We start from the raw sequence: 20,890 nt of genomic DNA, 5'->3' as shown, positions 1-20,890 counted from the left end.
ATCGGAAGGTGCCATTTTCCGAAGACTCCAACATAAAAAAAATATTAAAAAAATCAGGAGGGCTCCTACAATTTTCGTTAAATCAAATTCTTGTTCAGGGGGTTCGAATTAGGCCAAGGAGCAATTTTCAGACAAATCGGGGTCCGCTTAAGGAAGATAGCTTGTTTTGATCTAAATCAGAAAATTTTGCCCATTCGGAAAAATTTGTTCAAAAAATAAACATGTTCCAATCGGCCGGAAATTCGGTTTCTAGACTAATTTTACTGCGCTGAGTCCGTTTATGCCATCAGAAGTTGAAAATTTTCACTATTTTAGGCGAAATCCTTCTTTAACCCATGCTCAAAAACAAAATTTTGAATTTGACGATCCACAACTACTGAACCGACAAAGATAACAAAATTTCGTTTCCACTATTCGCTTTCCTCAAGTTTTCTACGCATGTGGGTGAACTTTCAACTCGGTGTCCGTGTCCATTTAGAATTTACGCTTAAATTTATCGGAAGGTGTCATTTTCCGAAGACTCCAATATAAAAAAAAAAATATTTAAAAAATCAGGAGGCGTCCTACAATTTTCGTGAAACCATATTCTTATTCAGGAGGTTCGAATTAGGGCAAGGGACAATTTTCAGACAAATCGATGTTCGTTTAAGGAAAATAGCTTGTTTTGATCTAAATTCGAAAATTTTGCCCATTCGGAAAAATTTGATCAAAAAGTAAACATGTTCCAATCGGCCTGAAATTCGGTTTCCGGACTAATTTTACTACGCTGAGTCCGCTTCTGCCATCAGAAGTGGAGAATTTTCACTATTTTAGGCGAGATCCTTCTTTAACCCATACTCAAAAACTAAATTTTGAGTTTGAAGGTCCACAACTCCTGAACAGACAAAGACAACAGATTTTCGTTTCCAATATTCGCTTTCCTCAAGTTTTTTATAGCCGTGAGTGAATTTTCAATTCGGTGTCCATGTCCATTTAGAATCAAGGCATGAATTTATCGGAAGTTGTCATTTTCCGAACACTCCAATATAAAAAAATATAGAAAAAATCAGAAGGCGTTCTCCAATTTTCGTGAAATGAAATTCTTGCTCAGGAGGTTCGAATTAGGACGAGTAGCAATTTTCAGACAAATTGAGGTTCGTTTAAGGAAGATAGCTTGTTTTGATCTAAATCCGAAAATTTTGCCCATTCGGAAAAATTTGGTCAAAAAATAAACTCGTTCCAATCGATTTGAAATTCAGTTTCTAGACTAATTTTACTCCACTGAGTCCATTTCTGCCATCAGAAGTTGAAAATTTTCACTATTTTGGGCGAAATCCTTCTTTAACCCATACTCAAAAACTAAATTTTGAGTTTGACGATCCACAACTCCTGAACGGACAAAGATAACAAATTTTCGTTTTCAGCATTCGCTTTCCTCAAGTTTTCTAAGCATGTGTGTGAATTTACAATCAGGTGTCCATGTCCATTTAGAATCTATGCTTAAATTTATCGCAAGGTGTCATTTTCCGAAGACTCCGACAAAAAAAAAAAAATTAAAAAAATCAGGAGGCGTCCTACAATTTTCGTGAAATCAAATTCTAGTTCAGGGGGTTCGAATTAGACCGAGGAGCAATTTTCAGACAAATTGAGATCCATTTAAGGAAGATAGCTTGTTTTGATCTAAATCAGAAAATTTTGCCCATTCGGAAAAATTTGATAAAAAAATAAACATGTTCCAATCGGCCTGAAATTCGGTTTCTAGACTAATTTTACTCCGTTGAGTCCGTTTCTGCCACCAGAAGTTGAAAATTTTGACTATTTTAGGCGAAATCCTTCTTTAACCCATACTCAAAAACTAAATTTTGAATTTGACGATCCACAACTCCTGAACGGACAAAGATAACAAATTTTCGTTAGCACCATTCGCTTTCCTCAAGTTTTCTAAGCATGTGAGTGAACTTTCAACTCGATGTCCGTGTCCATTTAGGATCTACGCTTAAATTTATCGGAAGGTGTCATTTTCTGAAGACTCCAACATCATTTTTTTTTTAAATCAGGAGGCGTCCTACATTATCGTGAAACCAAATTCTTATTCAGGAGGTATGATTAGGGCGGGGAGCAATTTTCAGACAAATTGAAGTCCGTTTAAGAAAGATAGCTTGTTTTGATCTAAATCCGAAAATTTTGCCCATTCGGAAAATTTTGATCAAAAAATAAACATGTTCCAATTGGCCTGAAATTCGGTTTCTAGACTAATTTTACTCCGCTGAGTCTGCTTCTGCCATCAGACGTTGAAAATTTTCACTTCTTTCGGCAAAATCCATCTTTAACCCATACTCAAAAACTAAATTTTGAATTTGACGATCCACAACTCCTGAACGGACAAAGATAACAAATTTTCGTTTCCACAATTCGCTTTTCTCAAGTTTTCTAAGCATGTGGGTGAATTTTCAATTCGGTATCTATATCCATTTAGAATCTACGCATAAATTTATCGGAAGGTGTCATTTTCCGAAGACTCCAACATAAAAAAAATATTTAAAAAATCAGGAGGCATCCTACAATTTTCGTGAAACCAAATTCTTGTTCAGGAGTTTCGAATTAGGGCAAGGAGCAATTTTCAGACAAATTGAAGTCCGTTTAAGGAAGATAGCTTGTTTTGATCTAAATCGGAAAATTTTGCCCAGTCGGAAAAATTTGATCAAAAAATAAACATGTTCCAATCTGCCTGAAATTCGCTTTCTAGACTAATTTTACTCCGCTGAGTCCGTTTCTGCCATCAAAAGTTGAAAATTTTCACTATTTTAAGCGAAATCCTTCTTTAACCCATACTTAAAAACTAAATTTTGAATTTGACGGTCTACAACTCCAGAACGGACAAAGATAACAAATTTTCGTTTCCACCATTCGCTTTCCGCTAGTTTTCTATGCACATGGGTGAACTTTAAACTTGGTGTCCGTGTCCATTTAGAATTAACGCATAAATTTATCGGAAGGTGCCATTTTCCGAAGACTCCAACATAAAAAAATTATTAAAAAAATCAGGAGGCGTTCTACAATTGTCGTGAAACCAAATTCTTGTTCAGGAGGTTCGAATTAGGGCGAAGAGCAATTTTGAGACAAATTGAGGTCCATTTAAGAAAGATAGCTTCTTTTGATCTAAATCCGAAAATTTTGCCCATTCGGAAAAATTCGATCAAAAAATAAACATGTTCCAATTGGCCTGAAATTCAGTTTCTAGACATATTTTACTCCGCTGAGTCCGCTTCTGCCATCAGAAGTTGAAAATTTTCACTATTTTAGGCGAAATCCTTCTTTAACCCATACTCAAAAACTAAATTTTGAATTTGATGATCCACAACTCCTGAACACACAAAGATAACAAATTTTCGTTTCCACCATTCGCTTTCCTCAAGTTTTCTAAGCATGTGGGTGAATTTTCAATTCGGTATCTATATCCATTTAGAATCTACGCATAAATTTATCGGAAGGTGTCATTTTCCGAAGACTCTAATATAAAAAAAATATTTAAAAAAATCAGGAGGCGTCCTACAATTTTGGTGAAACCAAATTCTTGTTCATGAGATTCGAATTAGGCCGAGGAGCAATTTTCAGACAAATTGAGGTCCGTTTAAGGAAGATAGCTTGTTTTGATCTAAATCCGAAAATTTTGCCCAGCCGGAAAAATTTGATCAAAAAATAAACATGTTCCAATCGGCCTGAAATTCGGTTTCTAGACTAATTTTACCCCGCTGAATCCGTTTCTGCCATCAGAAGTTGAAAATTTTCATCATTTTAAGCAAAATCCTTCTTTAACCCATACTCAAAAACTAAATTTTGAATTTGACGATCCACAACTCCTGAACGGACAAAGATAACAAATTTTCGTTTCCACCATTCGATTTCCTCAAGTTTTCTAAGTAGGTGGGTGTAATTTCAACTCGGTGTTCATGTCGATTTAGAATCTACGCTTAAATTTATCGGAAGGTGTCATTTTCCGAAATCTCCAATATAAAAAAATATATAAAAAAAATCAGGAGGTGTCCTACAATTTTCGTGAAACCAAATTCTTGTTCAGAAAGTTTGAATTAGGGCGAGAAGCAATTTTCAGACAAATCGGGGTCCGTTTAAGGAAGATAGCTTGTTTTGATCTAAGTCCGAAAATTTTGCCCATTCGGAAAAATTTGATCAAAAAATAAACATGTTCCAATCGGCCTGAAATTCGGTTTCTAGACTAATTCTATCCCGCTGAGTTCATTTCTGTAATCAGAAGTTGAAAATTTTCACTATTTTAGGCGAAATCCTTCTGTAACCCATTTTCAAAAACTAAATTTTGAATTTGACGGTCTACAACCCCCGAACGGACAAAGATAACAAATTTTCGTTTCCACCATTCGCTTTCCTAGAGTTTTTTAAGCATGTAGGTGAATTTTCAACTCGGTGTCAACGTCCATTTAGAATCCACGCTTAAATTTATCGGAAGGTGTCATTTTCTGAAGACTCCAACATTAAAAAATATATAAAAAAAATCAGAAGGTGTCCTACAATTTTTGGTGAAATCAAATTCTTGTTCAGAAGGTTCGAATTAGGGCGAGGAGCAATTTTCAGACCAATTGAGACCCATTTAAGGAAGATAGCTTGTTTTGAACTAAATCAGAAAATTTTGCCCATTCGGAAAAATTTGATCAAAAAATAAACATGCTCCAATCGGCCTGAAATTCGGTTTCCAGACTAATTTTACTCCGGTGAGTCCATTTCTGCCATCAGTTGTTGAAAATTTTCACTATTCTAAATGAAATCTTGCAACCTATACTCAAAAACTAAAGTTTTTGACATTTTTCTCAAGATTTCGAGCAGAACACTTGTAAAGAACATAGAAAACTTTATTCGTGAAGATTTTAATGAGAAAAGAATTTCTCAGCTTTATTTTGGCTTTCAGTGGAGAGTATACCTATTGATTTCGTTAAAATTTAAACCGATACTTTAACAACGTCTCAGTTTCCTCTAAAATACTTAAGTACACGTTTGTAACAACTTCCTGAAAGTAACGCGCTCGATAATTACATCCCTCGAACTTTTCTCTAATCTTTAACCTTTCAGTTAATTTCAGTGCTGAAAAAGTGCAAAATCACAGTCGTACCACACGCAGGCACTAAATATGTTATAGCAACGTGTAAATACGTTCTGATTGCTTTAATCCTCCAAAGAAACACTTAACTCCGGTAGTCTCCGGTAATAAGAGCCCATGATAAACAAGCGCCAGCGCTTCTAATTGAAAACGGCGTCCGTAACGAAATTATGACGGCGCTAATTTAAAATAAATAACACAAATTAGCTCGATCAAGCCGGGGTAAACACGCGCCATCTTCATTTTCACTTTCCTTGCGCTACACTCTTCGATTTCGTCCGCATAAATCTAAATAACTAATGAAACGAAAGTAAAACTAATTACAACCTTACCTCGTAACAAAATCCATGTCGCTTTTTGGAACTAGTCGAACCAGCAAGACATTGGTTGCAAATTACAAAAGTTTTTAGTGCTTCCTCTTGCAGTATCCTCTTTCGACACTAACCCTCGCACAACATGTAATTTAGCAGATCTCGGACCCGATTAGCGCAAACGACATTAATACCGTCCGATCTTCCACATTTTTTCGCGTGTTCTTCGGACGCACGACACCGCAGGAACGACACCTGGAGATGAGGAAGGCGGGTACTCAACTAGTGAAGAAACGTTATGGAGTAGTTCTTGCGCGAAATCTTCTACGGTTGTAGTGAAATCCTAAATTGCACTGAGATACATATTCTGCCCCTTCCACCGGCTTCTGCTATTTTTTCTTGGCTTTCGTGGCCTAGACATTACCTTCGGTTCGACAAGCCGACATTTTTTGGGATGCATGTAATTTGATTGTTTCGGCGCTTGCGGAGGTTGGGATCTTCGGCGCGCCGGAGAAATTATTGTACGCTTTTTGAGAGAAGATGAGTAAGAATTAGTGAAATTAATTTTGCGCTCGTGAGGGGTTATGGCGAATTTCGGGTTCTTTGGAAGTTGGTTGGTTTTTACTTTGAGGAAACTGTTTATCGTGGAATGTTAATCAGGTGACAAGCGGAGACGATTTTAGGGTTTTCCGGCTGTCTGTTTTCGAAAGAAAAGAGTAACAGTGTTTGTAAATCAAGCATACTTAATGGAATTTCTTCAGAAGAGGATTTCTCGGGACGCTCGCCAATTATTGCGGTTTAATTGCAGAAAATTTATAAATGTAAAATTTAATTAAATGTCTGTTGCTCTAACAAAAATTTTACAATTTAAATTAGAAACTACAAAACCGATTTTAACATCACACACCACAATTCTTCCTACTGTCAAAACTGACAAAGTATGACAAAGTTGACAGTGACATTTAATTTAAATCAAAATCTGTTATTGATTATTATTTTTAAAATGTCGTAATCCAACTTCCTTGACTTTTTAAAAATGCAAGAAATATTTCTCAGATTTAGTAAATTCTACTATCAATTCAAACAGTATTCGATACTTATCGCAGCACCAGTTACAAAACAAGTACGTGTAGTTTGAATAGTCAGACATGAAATCCTCGGTAGTATAGTGGTCAGTATCCCCGCCTGTCACGCGGGAGACCGGGGTTCGATTCCCCGCCGGGGAGGATTTTTTTTTAATTTTTTTTTCTTTTTTTCAGTTCCCTTTGTTTTACTAGAGACTAGGCTGAAACTTTTTCGATGAAGAATATAAAGTACACCGATAAAATAACGAATTTAATAAGTAATGTAAAAGTTGTAAGTAAGTATAGGTCATTTCTATTTACCGTACGGTTGGTTACACTGTCCTGTTAGGGTTTTTTATTCAATACGGTTGTCAGCGACGAGATTTGACGTTCCATCACAAAATTTCGTTTTTACGTGTCATTTCTCTCAAATTCTTCTTGTTTCTTCGAAAAATGGCAAAATTTGATTTTGTTGTTTTTGATGACCTCTATACAGTAAAGACAATGTAGATATTGCTAATCACAATGTAAGATATTTTTTTTGTGAAAATTACAAAGGGAAAATTTCAAATCGGATTCATACACCACAAGTGTATACCATTTATACTTTTTTAATGCAGACACTTTGGAGATGACGTCATCAAATGGTTGCTATAGATGATTAGCCACATTTTGGTTAGCGTTCTACCATCCACATGATGTACTTATATACATACAAAATTTGACAACAATCGGTCCAGTAGTTTCGGGAATTATCGTTCTTATAAAAATCGACACAGACGACAAAAGACAGACAGACGGAAACGGGGACCACTTTTTTTCGTATTCATGAAACGTCGAGAAAACATTAAAATATCCATTCGCTCGATGGACGTTATTACAAAATAATAATCAAAAAGGAGGGAAAATAGGCGATAAAAGAGTGACAAAGAAACACCAAAAACGCGAGCAATAAACGACAAAAAAGACACGAAAAATGATAAAAAAATACAAACTAAAAAAAGGTTACTAAAAAAGCGATAAAAATGAGGGTGAAAGACCACAAAAAAAACAAACCACAGAAAAAGTGATCAAACAGGCGAAAAAAACTATTAAAAATTAAAGAGTACGAAAAAAAGACAACAAACAAATAAAAAGAGAAAAAAAAAACTAATAACGATAAAAGCGTGTTCAAATATTGACAAAACAGGCACGAAAAATGAAGAGGGGGGGGGGGGAAATGTCAAAGAAATAACCCAAAAAACGCACAAAAAATGGATAAAAAATGCCACAGCACAACGACAAACAAACTAAAAAAAAAAATGACCAACGAAAAGGTCAATAAAAAGGTGAAAAAGGCGATAAAGAATAAGACAAAAATCGATAAAAAAAAGCTACAAACAAGTAATCAAAAAAAGAGGACAAAAAATCCAACAGAAAGCCCAGCACAAAAAAAAGATAAAAAATATTACAAAAAAAAAAACAAAAAAACTACAAAACAAAAACGCGACCAAAAAATGATATAAAAAACCACAGAACAACGACAAAATAAGTTAAAAAAACTACCAACGAAAAAGTCAATACAAAGGCGACAAAAAAAAATCAATAACATAATCTACAGAAAGAAAGCCAATAAAAAAAGACAAAACTCGACAAAAAAAAGATGCTACAAAAAAAGAGCAAAAAAAACCAACAGAAAGGCCAGAAGAAAGACCACAAAAAAGTCATAAAAAATATTACAAAAAAAATCAACCAAAAAAGACTATAAAACAAAAATCCAAAAAACCGATAAGTAAGAGACCAAAAAAATAATAAATAAAGGCGATAAAAATGTGGACTAGTTGTGATAAAAAGGGCTCCATAAAAAATTGATGGAGGAGGGAGCGGCGACAAAAAAATACCAAGAAATGACCCAAAAACACGACTAAAAAACTATAAAAAAGATCACAGAACAATGACAAAAAAGGGCTACAAAAACCAACCAAGAAGAAAGGTGAATAAAGACGATAAAAAATCACCAAAAAAATCTTTCAAAAAAAATACGACAAAAAAAGATGCTACAAAAGAAAGTGATGATAAGGAGAAGGAAAAGGACACAAAAAAGCTGATAAAAAATGAGGGTACAAAAAAGCAGCAGAAAGCTTAGAAAAAAGGTCATAAAATGTTCAAAAAATTGAAAAATGTTGACCAATAAAAAGGGGCGACTGGAAAAATGACAAAAAATGCAACAAAAAAAAAATGTCAATAAAAAAAGACGAGAAAAAATCAACACCAAAATCTACAGAACAAAAAGGTGTTAAAAAAAGACAAAAATCGATAAAAAATAGATGCTATAAAAAGAGTGGTCAAAAAAAGGAGGAGAATGGCACAAAGGAGCTGGAAAAAGGAGGACAAAAAATGAAACAGAAAGCCCAGTGAAAGACACAAAAAATATTACAAAAAAATTCAACCAAAAAAAGGTCACAAAACAAAAAGGTAAAAAATGGATAAATAAAAAACAAAAAATAATGATTGGGGGGAAAGGGGAGGTCGACAAAAAAAGGTCAAGAAATCACCAAAAACACGACGAAAAAACGATAAAAAAGACCACAAAACAATGACAAAAAAAACTACAAAATAACCAAAAAAAAGGTGAATAAAAAGATGACAAAAAATCCGCAAAAAAAAAACTATTGAAAAAAAGCCGATAAAAAGAGGGTATAGATAAGGCAAAAAAAGATGTTGCAAAAAAAAGTGATGATAAAAATGAGGGAATAAAAATAAAAGCAACAGAAAGGCCAAAAAAGCTTAAAAAATAGAAAGATGTTGACCAAATAATGGCGACTAAAAAAATGACAAAAAAATCAACAGAAACGGACAATAAAAAACACGACAAAAGAAGGCGACAAAAAAGTGACTAAGAAATAAATCAAAAACGAGACCAAAAATCGATAAAAAAGCCACAGAACAACGATAAAAAGACTAAAAAAACAGACCAAAGAAAAACTCCATAAAAAAGCGACAAAAAAATCAACAAGAAAATCTACAGAAAAAAGAATACAAAACTCATCAAAAAATATGTTAAAAAAAAAGGGACCAAGAAAAAGAGGGAAAATGGCACAAGGAAGCTTAAAAAAAAGAAAACAAAAAATACAACAGAAAGCCCAGAAGAAAGACCACAAAGAGTGATAAAATATTTAATATTACAAAAAAAAAATTCAACCAAAAAAAATTACAAAACCAAAGGGCGAAAAAACAATAAATAAGAAAACAAAAAAATAATGATGGGGTATCCACAAAAAAAGACCAAGAAATCACCCAAAAATACGACGAAAAACCGATAAAAAGAGACCACAGAACGATGACAAAAAAGGACTACAAAAATTAAACAAAAAAAAAGTGAATAAAAAAAAAAGACGACAAAAAATGCAAAAAAATCTACCACAAACAAAGATGGCATAAATACAACAAAAAGAGATGATACAATAGAAAGTGATGAAAAAGAGCAGGGAAAGTACACAAAAAAGTTGATGAAAAATGAGGGAACAAAAAGAATGTGACTGAAAGCACAGAAAAAAGGTCATAAAAAGGTCCAAAAAGGACAATAAAAAGACCACAAGAGAAGGCGACAAAAAAGTGACGAAGAAATAAACCAAAAATGGATTAAAAAAAAGGCTACAGAACAACGACAAAAAAAGACCAAACAAATGACCAATGAGAAAGTCAATAAAAAGGCGGCAAAAAAATCAACACCAAAATCTACAGAAAAAAGGCGATAAAAAAAGAAAACAAAAGTCAACAAAAAAAGATGCTCAAAAAAATTGATCAAAAAAAAGGTGAGAAAACGACGCAAAAAAGCTGAGAAAAAGAGGACAAAAATTCAATAGCAAGCCCAGAAAAAAAGCGCCAAATATTAAAAAAAAAAACAGAAAAAAAGATTACAATATAAAAAGGCAAAAAAACGATAAATAAGACAACAAAAAATAACAAATCAAGGCGATGAAAACGTGGAAAAGTTGTTAAAAAAGTACGCAAAAGTTGATAAAAAAAGAGAGGACAAAAAAAGGCAACAGAAAGCCCAAAATAGGTCATACAAAGGCCAAAAAAATATAAAACTGTTGACCAAAAAAACGCGAATGAAAAAAATTACAAAAAATATAACAGAAAAGGACAATAAAAAAACGACAACAGAAAGCGGCAAAAAAGTAACAAGGGAATAATCCAAAAACGCTACCAAAAATAAATAAAAAAGGCCACAGAACGACAACAACAGACCAAAGAAAAAGTTAATAAAAAGGGCAAATAAAATAAAAAATCAACAACAAAATCTACAGAGAAAAAAGAATCCAAAACTCGACAAAAAAGATGTTATAAAAAGGGACTAAAAAAAGAGGGAAGACGACACAAGGAAGTTAAAAAAAAAGGGGCAAAAAATGCAACAGAATGCCCAGAAAAAAGACCACAAAAAGTGACAAAAAATAATAATAAAAGGCGATAAAAACATGGACAAGTTGTGACAAAAAAGGCACTATAGAATAAAAAGACGACAAAAAAAATCTACCGAAAAAAAACCGATAAAAAAGAAGGCATAAATACGATAAAAGAAGATGCTACAAAAGAAAGTAATGATAAAGAGAAGGAAAACGTCACAAAAAAAAACTGATAATAAAATGAGAGAGCAAAAAAAAAAACAGATAGCCCAGAAAAAAGGTCATAAATAAGTTAAAAAAGAAGTAAAAAATGTTGACAAAAAAACGCAACTGAAAAAAAATTACACAAAATGCAAAAAAAAAGGACAATAGAAAAGAAGACAAAAGAAGGCGACAAAAAAATGACTAAGAAATAACCCAAAAACGTGATCAAAAAATGATAAAAAAGACCACAGAACAACGACAAAAAGACTAGAAAAACCAACCAAGAAAAAAGGTAAAACAAAAAATTGACAAAAAATCTATCGAAAAAACTCGAAAAAAAAGAGGGCATAAATACAACACAAAAAGATGCTACAAAAGAAAGTGATAATAAAGAGAAGAAAAAGGACGCAAAAAATCTGATAAAAATGTGGGAACAAAAAAAAGGGAACAGAAAACCCAGAATAGTATATTAAAGAACGAGTTTCATAAGGCAAATATTGAGGCACGAATCCAAGTTTATAGAACGAGCGGCGAAGCCGCGAGTTATATAAAGGATGAGTGCCTCAATGGCCTTATGAACGAGTTCTTTATACTATTTTTTCTACCGCACACGTTTTTTTCCAAAATTGAATTGAAATTTGCATTTTTTTTAATTTGGGGACTTTTGTCGTGGTTGGTGATGGGTTGGTCTGACACTAACCACGAAATATTTGAGGTTCGAATTTTCACAACAACAATTGTAATTCGAATCAATTCGAGTTTTTGTAATTTAAAATTGGTTAAAATGTCTTGCGAAGAAGTTACGCGTCCGGAAACGTCGGAAATTTTAAGTTTAGATTTGCCACTGACATTCACCTGACATTTCTCGTCATTGCTACCAATCTTACCGATCTAAATTACACCAGATCTATTAAAGAACGCCTTTCCGCTATTAACGAACTGCTGTGACGTCATTTGCGTGCGTTAATAGCTCTATTAGAAAACCAAAAAACGTGGGCGGTAGAAAAAGATCTTTAAAAAGTTCAAAAAACAGAAAAATGTTGACAAAAAAAAGGCGACTGAAAAAATGCAGCAGAAAAGACAACAAAAAAGACGGCAAAAGAAGACGACTAAAAAGTGACAAAGAAATAACCCAAAAAGGCTGCTATAGAAAGGGATAAAAAACAGAAAACCCAGAAAAAAGTGACAAAAATATTACAAAAAATCAACAAAAAAGACTACAAAACAATGCAAAAAACCGATAAACAAGAGGAGAAAAAAATAACAATTAAACGATAAAAACGTGGGCAAATAAAAAAAACAAAAAATGATCAGAAAGAAAATTTGGACTGAGGAGTGGACAGGCAGAAATGGCTTAGACTTTCATAAAATATTAATTTTAATTTTTTAATTATTTTTTTACGACAATCCTTATCAATTAAATTTCTCACAGACTGACTTGACCAAAACTCATCAGACCTCATCTGACCTGACTTGATCTGATCTGACTTGACTTGACCTGACATGACCTGTTCTGATCTGACTTGATATGACTTAATATGACCTGACCCCTAACCAGAGCGTTGCCAGGGAAGTTTGTCGAGTATTATTGACGACCAACAATTAACAGTTTTAGAATAATGTCTAGAATATTTTGGAACTGAAAATGCCCACTACACAATGAAGAGAAAAAAAAAAAAGTAAAAAAAAGGACGTAAAAACGTGCTGAAAATGTCTACAACACAATAAAGAGCAGCGAGGTAAGAAAAAGAATATAAACGACGTACATTTCTCACCCAAACTAGAATCATAACATAAATTTATGGATCTTATCTTGGAAGTGGAACTAAACAAGCCGCAATTTACCGAATTAGGTACCAACGAAAATCTCCACTTTGATCTAGTCATGGTAGATTGTTTACACTCAGTCATGGGCTTTTAACTCTACACCCCGTCCTATTAATTCTGGATCTGGGGAGCCAAAAACTTAGATTGAAATAAAGAAAATCCGTGACATAGCATTTGATAAATCTTTATCTTCGCCCGATAAAGATATTTTTTGTTCGTGAACGTTTTATTCCACTTTTCGTGATTCATCCTTTCATAAGAAAAATACTTTCGCTTAGCACAAACCTCTTCCTAAATTTCGTTCTCAGCCCATTCCTCACTCTAGAACTGGAAGCGCAAGAAAGTGCTTCGCATTTCACACCTGATTATCCGGATCGGCTCGTCCGACGACCGTCGTCGTAAAACAAAGGGCAAATTTAAATCACGGCGGATTTGGCGCTGTGTCATTTCACTGGTCCATGAATGAAACGTGCTTTGTGTATTCTCACGGTGCGTGGGAATCGTCCAATTTCAACCTCACCCTCTCGCTATAAACTCCATTTTTAACTCATTTTTATTAGTCAAAATGGGGCAAAAAATCCCTCGTGTCCGTAACAACGCATCGAACTTTATGGAACACTCGTTAATAACGTAATATAAAGTTTAACCACAACCGGCGAAGAGACGCAAAAAGCTCGCAGTCTCGTTGGCGCGGTTATGGGGTTCTAAAATGGAAATGCCAGTAATTACGCAGCTTTAAACGGGGTTTAATAACGTTCGAGTGCGAAATGGTGTCTTAAATTAAGCCACAAGTGCGCTGAAGCTCGTAATTTTAGACAGAATCGGACGAAAAGTGCAAGTAAAAAATCGAGCTCTGAAACGAAAAGTGTGTCCGCATTGTCGCCAGTGAAAAGCCTCTCTCAAATTAGCCGTGATTGAAAAGCCCACAAAAGCCATAACGCGAAATTATAAAGGACGCTTCGCACGTATAACGCAACAATAACAAACATCTGCGCCGAGTTATTCGTGCAAATCACTTTAACGGTGGTCCGCGCCGGCCAAAGAATTATCATTTTTCAATAACCTCCTCCTCAATATGATGGATAACTGTAACGAAGTTGCACAATGTGACGAGTAGTGCCGCTGATCCGAAAAAATCTCTTAATTTATACGCGACGCGATGCGTAACATTGCGTTAACGCAGCGCCGAACCGCAGTTGTCTAACTTTCAGCAGGATCGTTACAAGAGATCTGGGGATTGCAGGCTACGACATGAAGTGTGTTAAGGTCGGGTGTTGCAAAAGGAAGTGATGTTTACCGGCCACAGCCAAGACGAAAAACGCTAATACATTGTCTTATAGAAAACAAACGGCCTGACGAAATGCATACCCGTTAATTAAATAATTTATTAATTAGTGTGAGGTGAATATAATTACGGGTACAAAGTCAAAGCTGCTGCAACAGGGATTTTGAAACGCAAGGTCGGGCTGGTCGATGCTTTCGGATACGGATTTTTCTCCCAAATTTGCGAGAACTGTAACGATTGTGAAATAGAGTTCTGAAGATACACAAGGCGGACGTCGAGCGTGAAATTCCGGCTTTATCTGCTTGTGTTTGACGCTTGCGAAGAACCAACGAGTCGAATTTGTTTATTGTTGGACTACTTTAAAAAACCAACCTATCTTTGGAGTTTTAACTCCTTTCTTGTCGTAATATAGAACACGTAAACGACGCGCGCCGGATTAGGATGTCGAGTTCGAGCTACGGGCTCGGTGTCGGTGTCGGTGTCGGTGTTGGTGTCGAGGTCACCAATGATATTTCTACATAATAAATAAATAAAAAAGTATATTTTATATTAAACAACAATTAACAATACATGGATATTTACTTTAATTAACCCAATCATAATCATTTTGTCAAAAAATACAAATGCAACATATATTTTTGGAATCAGCACGTCAGGTCGATATACCTAAATTTTTTCAGAATTTTTAGATGACTTTTTTAAAAATTAAATTTTCCGCTTGAAATTTAACTAAATAGATTTTCTTGTAGATTCGAGACTTTAGAAGTCAATTTCCACCTTATTTCTTCGATAACTCCAACCGTTTTTCTAGAATCGTCCATTGCAATATTGCCATTTGTAAAAATCTCAAAAATTCGAATTTTATACCGAATTTTCCAAAAATATTTCTCTGTCACTATAAACACGCAAAATTTTTGGAATCAGTAGGTCAAGATCTATAACCCTGAATTTTTTGACGATTTTTTGACGACTTTTTCAAAAATAAAAATTGCAAATTTCGACCCATTTTCGACGATTTTCGAAATTTAACTACATAGATTTTCTTTAGATTTCGGGCCGCAGAAGTCACTTCCGGTCTCATTTCGTCAATAACTCCAACCGTTTCTTCAGAATCGTCCATTGAAATATCGTAATTTTTTATTTAGAACCTAGGCATAAATTTACCGGAAAACTTGAACATACAAAAATAAAAAAAAAATCAGGAGCCATCCCGGAATTGTTTTGACACCAGATTCTTGTTCAGGAGGTTCTAATTAGGGTAGGTAGCACTTTTCAGACAAATTGGGGTCCATCTAAGGAAGATAGCTTGCTTTGGTCTAAATCTGAAAATTTCTCTTTTGGAAAAATATGGTCAAAAAATAAACATCTCGCAATTTGCCTGAAATTCGGTTTCTAGACTAATTTTGCCCCGCTGAGTCCATTTTTTGCATCAATTGGTAACAATTTTCATTATTTTAAACGAAATTCTTCTTTAACCCGTACTCAAAAACCAAATTTTTAGTTTGACTGTCCATAACTTCGGAACCGATTGAGATTTAGAGTTTCGGTCTTCATCATTCGATTTCTTGAGGTTTTTTAGTTGCAATAGTTAATTTTCAAGCCGAAGTCCTTGCCAGTTTAGAATTTAGGCGCAAATTTATCGGATGGGGTCATTTTTAGAAAACTTGAAGATACAAAAATTAAAAAAAAATCAGGGAGCATCCCGAATTGTTTTCACACTAGATTCTTGCTCAGGAGGTTCTAATTAGGGTAGGGAGCAATTTTCAGACAAATTGGGGTCCGCTTGAGGAAGATAGCTTGCCTTGATCTAAATTTGAAAATTCCTCATTTTTGGAAAAATTTGGTCAAAAAATAAACTTTTTCCAATTTGCCTGAAATTCGGTTTCTAGACTAATTTTGCACCGCTGAGTCCATTTTTGGCATCATTTGGTAACAATTTTCACTGTTTTAAACAAAATTCTTCTTTGACCCGTACTCAAAAAGCAAATTTTGAGTTTGACAATCCATAACTTCGGAACCGGTTGAGACTCAGATTTCTGGTTTTGATCATTCGATTTCTTGAGGCTTTCTAGTTCCTGTAGTTACTTTTCAGGATAAAATTCTAGACCCTTTAGAGTCTAAGAACAAATTTATCGCATGGTGTCATTTTCGGAAAATTCGAACATACAAAAATTAAAAAAAAATCAGGAGCGATCCCGGAATTGTTTTGACACCAGATTCTTGTTTAGGATGATCAAGTTACTGATGGAAGCAATTTTCAGACAAAGATAGATCTGTTTAAGAGAGATATACCTTGATATGTTCCAAATCTGAAAATTTTGGCCCCAGACTAATCACGGAAAAATTTATTGAAAAAATAAACACTTTCCAATCTGCTTGAAATTCGGTTTCTAAACTAATTTTGGCCCCTGAGTCCGTTTCTAGCATCAGTTGTAGAAAATTTTCAGTATCTTAAATTAAATCCTTCTTTAACATACAGGATTATTAAAAACCAAATTTTGAATTCGACAATTCATAACTTCAAACTCAGTTGAGATTCACAGTTTCGGTTTTCACCATTCAATTTGTAGAGGTTTTTTAGTGCTTCCTGGATTTTTCGGTTTTTTTAATTTTCCATTTTTTGGCTTAAATTTTTAGACTTTTCGATTTCTCGATTTTTCGGTATTTCAGTGGAGGAAATTTTCTATTTTTCACTTTCTAAATTTCTTCAAATTTTCAATTGTTTTCCATTTTTCGGTCTCCCAATTTTTCGATTAATCGATTTTTTGGTTTTTCGACTTTTCGATTTTTCGGACACTCGATTTCTGCTTTTTTTGATTTTTTAATTATTTGAAATCTGAATTTTCCGAAGTTTCACGATTTTTGAATTCTTTAATTTTTGACATTTCTTAATTTTCGATTTTTCGATTTCTTAATTTCTCGATTAATCGATTTATCCGTTTTTCGACTTCTTGATTTCTTGATTTTTCGATTTTTCAGTTTTTCAATTCCTCAATTTTACGATTTTTTAAATTTTTGAGTCTTGGGCTTCCATTTTTCGAACTTTTGATATTTCAGTGGTGGGATTTTTCAATTTTTCGATACCTAAATTTCTCGGTTCTTCAAATTTTTTTTTTTTTAGTTTTTGGCGTTTCTAATATCCGATTTTTTCGACTTTTCGGTGTCCCAATTTCTCGATTAATTGATTTTTTGGTTTTTCGACTTTTCGATTTCTCGTCTTTTCTTTTATTTTTCAATTTTTCAAATTTTCAGGTTTATGATTTTTGGAATTTTCGATTTTTTGGTTTAAGTTTTTGATCTTTCGATTTCTCGATTTTTCGATATTTCAGTAGTGAGATTTTTCAATTTTTCGATTCCTAAATTTCTCGGTTCTTCAAATATATCTTTATTGATATCTATTTTTGGTTTTTTGACTTTTCGATGTCTCGACATCTCGATTTCTCATTTTTCTTATTCTTAAATTTTTCGATTTCTCCATTTTCCGAAGTTACAGTTTTACGATTTTTCTATTTTTCGATTTTTTAATTTTTCAGTTTTAGAAACATTTTCGATTTTTCGATTTCTTAACTTCTCGATTAATCGATTTTGTCGTTTTTTGACTTCTCGATTTCTGGATTTTTTGATTTTTCAGGTTTGTGATTTTTCAAGTTTTCCGCTCCCATTTTTCAACTTTTCGATTTCTCGTTTTCTCGTTTTTTTGATTTTTAAATTTTTCGATTTTTCAATTTTTCAATTTTTGACGTTTCTAAATTTTCGATTTTTCGATTCCTTAATTTCTCGATTAATCAATTTTTTGGTTTTTCTTCTTCTTGATGTCTGGCTTTTTCGATTTTTCAGGTTTATGATTTTTCAATTTTTCGATTTTTAAATTTTTGAACTTGCGGGTTCCATTTTTCGATTCTCGATTTCTGAATTTTCCGATATTTCAGTTTTATGATTTTTTATTCGATACTTCCATTTCTCGATTCTTAAAATTTTCGATTTCTCGATTTTTTCATTTTTCGATTTGCTAATTTTTCGATGCTTCAATTTTACGATTTTTCAGTTTTTCGATTTTTCAATTTTTTGATTTTTAAAATTTTTTCAATTCTTCGGTTTCCATTTTTCGAATTTTCGATATTTCAGTGGTGGAATTTTTCAATTTTTTTATACCTAAATTTCTCGGTTGTTCAAATATATCCCAATTTCTCGATTTTTGTTTTTTTGACTTTTCGATTTCTCGACTTCTCGATTTTTCATTTTTCTTATTCTTAAATTTTTCAATCGCTCCATTTTCCGAAGTTGCAGTTTCACCATTTTTCAATTTTTCGATTTTTGAATTTTTCAGTTTTAGAAACATTTTCGATTTTTCGATTTCTTAACTTCTCGATTAATCGACTTTGCCGTTTTTCGACATCTTGGTTTCTTGATTTTTGGATTTTTCAACATTTCGGCTCCCATTTTGCGACTTTTCGATTTCTCGTTTTCTAGTTTTTCCGATTTCTCAATTTTCCGAGCCTTCAGTTTTACGATTTTTCAGTTTTTCAATTTTCGGCGTTTTCCAAATTTTCGAATTTTCGACTCCTTAATTTCTCGATTAATCGATTTTTGGTTTTTCTTCTTCTTGATGTCTGGCTTTTTCGATTTTTCAGGTTTAGGATTTTTCAATTTTTTGATTTTTTAAATTTTCGATCTTTCGGCTTCAATTTTTCGATTTCTCGATTTCTGAATTTTCCGAGATTTCAGTTTTTTTATTTTTTGCTTCATCCGATGCTTCAATTTTACGATTTTTCAGTTTTTCGATTTTTCAATTTTTTGATTTTTGAATTTTTCAATTTTAGAAACATTTTCGATTTTTCGATTTCTTAACTTCTCGATTATTCGATTTTGTCGTTTTTTGACTTCTCGATTTCTGGATTTTTGGATTTTTCAGGTTTGCGATTTTTCAATTTTTCGGCTCCCATTTTTCGATTTTTCGATTTCTCGATTCTTAAAACTTTCGATTTCTCGATTTTTTCATTTTTCGATTTCCTAATTTTCCGATTTTTCAGTTTTTCGATTTTTCAATTTTTTGATTTTTGAATTTTTCAATTTTACAAAAATTTTCGATTTTTCGATTTTTTAACTTCTCCGTTAATTAATTTTGTCGTTATTTGACTTCTCGATTTCTCAATTTTTTTATTTTTCAGGGTTGTGATTTTTCAAGTTTTCGGCTCCCATTATTCGACTTTTCGATTTCTCGTTTTCTCTTTTTTTTTATTTTTAAATTTTTTGAATATCTCAATTTTCTGAGACTTCAGTTTTACGATTTTTCAATTTTTCAATTTTTGACGTTTCTAAATTTTCGAATTTTCGATTCCTTAATTTCTCGATTAATCGATTTTTTTGTTTTTCCTCTTCTTGATTTCTCCGAATTTTCAGGTTTAGGATTTTCAATTTTTGAATTTTCTAAATTTTCGATTTTTCAGTTTTGGGATTTTTTTCTTCAGTATTTCTATTTCCCGATTCTTAAAATTCTAGATTTCTCGATTTTTTCATTTTTCGATTTCCCAATTTTCCGATACTTCCATTTTACGATTTTTCAGTTTTTCGATTCTTTAGTTTTTCGAATTTTCAATTTCTCAATTTCCCGATTAATCGACTTTTTGGAATTTGAGAATTTTTGTGTTTTCAGGATTTGAGGATTTTGGTATTGTGAGGATTTTGGTGTTTTGAGGATTTGGGGATGATGTTGTTTTCAAGATTTGGAGAATATGGTGTTTTGAGGATTTGAGGATTATGGTGATTGAGGAAGAAAAATTTGGTCAAAAAATAAACACTTTCCAATCTGCCTGAAATTCGGTTTCTAAACTAATTTTGACCCCCTGAATCCGGTTCTAGCATCAGTTGTAGAAAATTTTCACTATCTTAAACTAACATATATATATTTAAAATCCAAATTTTGAGTTTGACAGTCCATAACTTCGGAACCGGCTAAGATTCCGGGTTTCATCATTCGCTTTCTTGGAGTTTTCCAAACGCATTGGATTATTTTGAGGCCGAAATTCTTGCCCGTTTAGAATCTACGCACACCTTTATCGAACGGTGCCATTTTCGGAAAACTCGAATTTCAAAAATTTTTCGAAATTCTAAACACATTTTCTTGTAGAGCGTTTTTTTAAAATACAATTTTAAATAAAAAAATCAGTCTATATATTGTCACCAAGAAAATTCTCTTAAGAAAAAAACCGGTCATGGAACTACCTTGTGTGACTTATCCCCACGCTCCCCTAGTTCGAAAATCGCTCCACTGCTCAGTCGTGGCGATACTATTTGATTTGGAGTCGTGAATGTGGCTGTTCGTTGTATTGTAAATAAGATAACAAAAACTTTCCGTGCTTCTCAGAATTTACTGCATTATCGAGTTCACACTTTGATTTAAAAAAATAAAATAAGTAAAAAAAAAACTCCCCGGCGGGGAATCGAACCCCGGTCTCCCGCGTGACAGGCGGGGATACTGGCCACTATACTACCGAGGACTGATCATCGTCACACTCGTACCACTCACAGTCCGTCTGCAAAAATTCGTAGACAATTTTTTACGCAAACGCGAAATAACATTCTCAGGGATAAAAAATGTAAACAGAGCAAATATTGACTGTCACGCTGATTATTGCCTCCATTGTGATTCCTCTCGAGAAACGATTAAATTCTGAATTGGATTTGATGGTCGCTGTTTTTCTAAA

At 33.4% G+C, this 20,890-nt stretch overlaps 1 protein-coding gene and 2 non-coding genes across 3 annotated transcripts in view; 1 reads left to right on the top strand and 2 right to left on the bottom strand.

Moving 5' to 3' along the window:
• Positions 1-5,753, bottom strand: part of LOC135125999 (uncharacterized) — a 48,014-nt gene extending 42,261 nt beyond the window's left edge. Inside the window, exon 1 of the mRNA XM_064051782.1 lies at positions 5,440-5,753. Coding sequence (XP_063907852.1) covers positions 5,440-5,456 — 17 coding nt within the window. The 5' untranslated portion in view covers positions 5,457-5,753. The remainder of the gene's footprint in view (positions 1-5,439) is intronic.
• Positions 5,754-6,572: 819 nt separating this feature from the next.
• Trnad-guc (transfer RNA aspartic acid (anticodon GUC)) lies at positions 6,573-6,644 on the top strand. Its single transcript has one exon. It is a non-coding gene; the product is annotated as a tRNA-Asp (tRNA).
• Positions 6,645-20,611: 13,967 nt separating this feature from the next.
• Trnad-guc (transfer RNA aspartic acid (anticodon GUC)) lies at positions 20,612-20,683 on the bottom strand. The gene has a single exon. It is a non-coding gene; the product is annotated as a tRNA-Asp (tRNA).
• Between the last annotated feature and the right edge of the window lie 207 nt (positions 20,684-20,890).

This window comes from Zophobas morio, unplaced genomic scaffold (assembly GCF_036711695.1).
Source record: "Zophobas morio isolate AGI-343-1 ecotype UQ-CSIRO unplaced genomic scaffold, CSIRO_AGI_Zmor_V1 ptg000010l, whole genome shotgun sequence".
NCBI classification, from domain to species: domain Eukaryota; kingdom Metazoa; phylum Arthropoda; class Insecta; order Coleoptera; family Tenebrionidae; genus Zophobas; species Zophobas morio.
The sequence above is the reverse complement of the archived record's forward strand: the minus strand, read 5'-3'. Positions and strand labels throughout refer to the sequence as shown.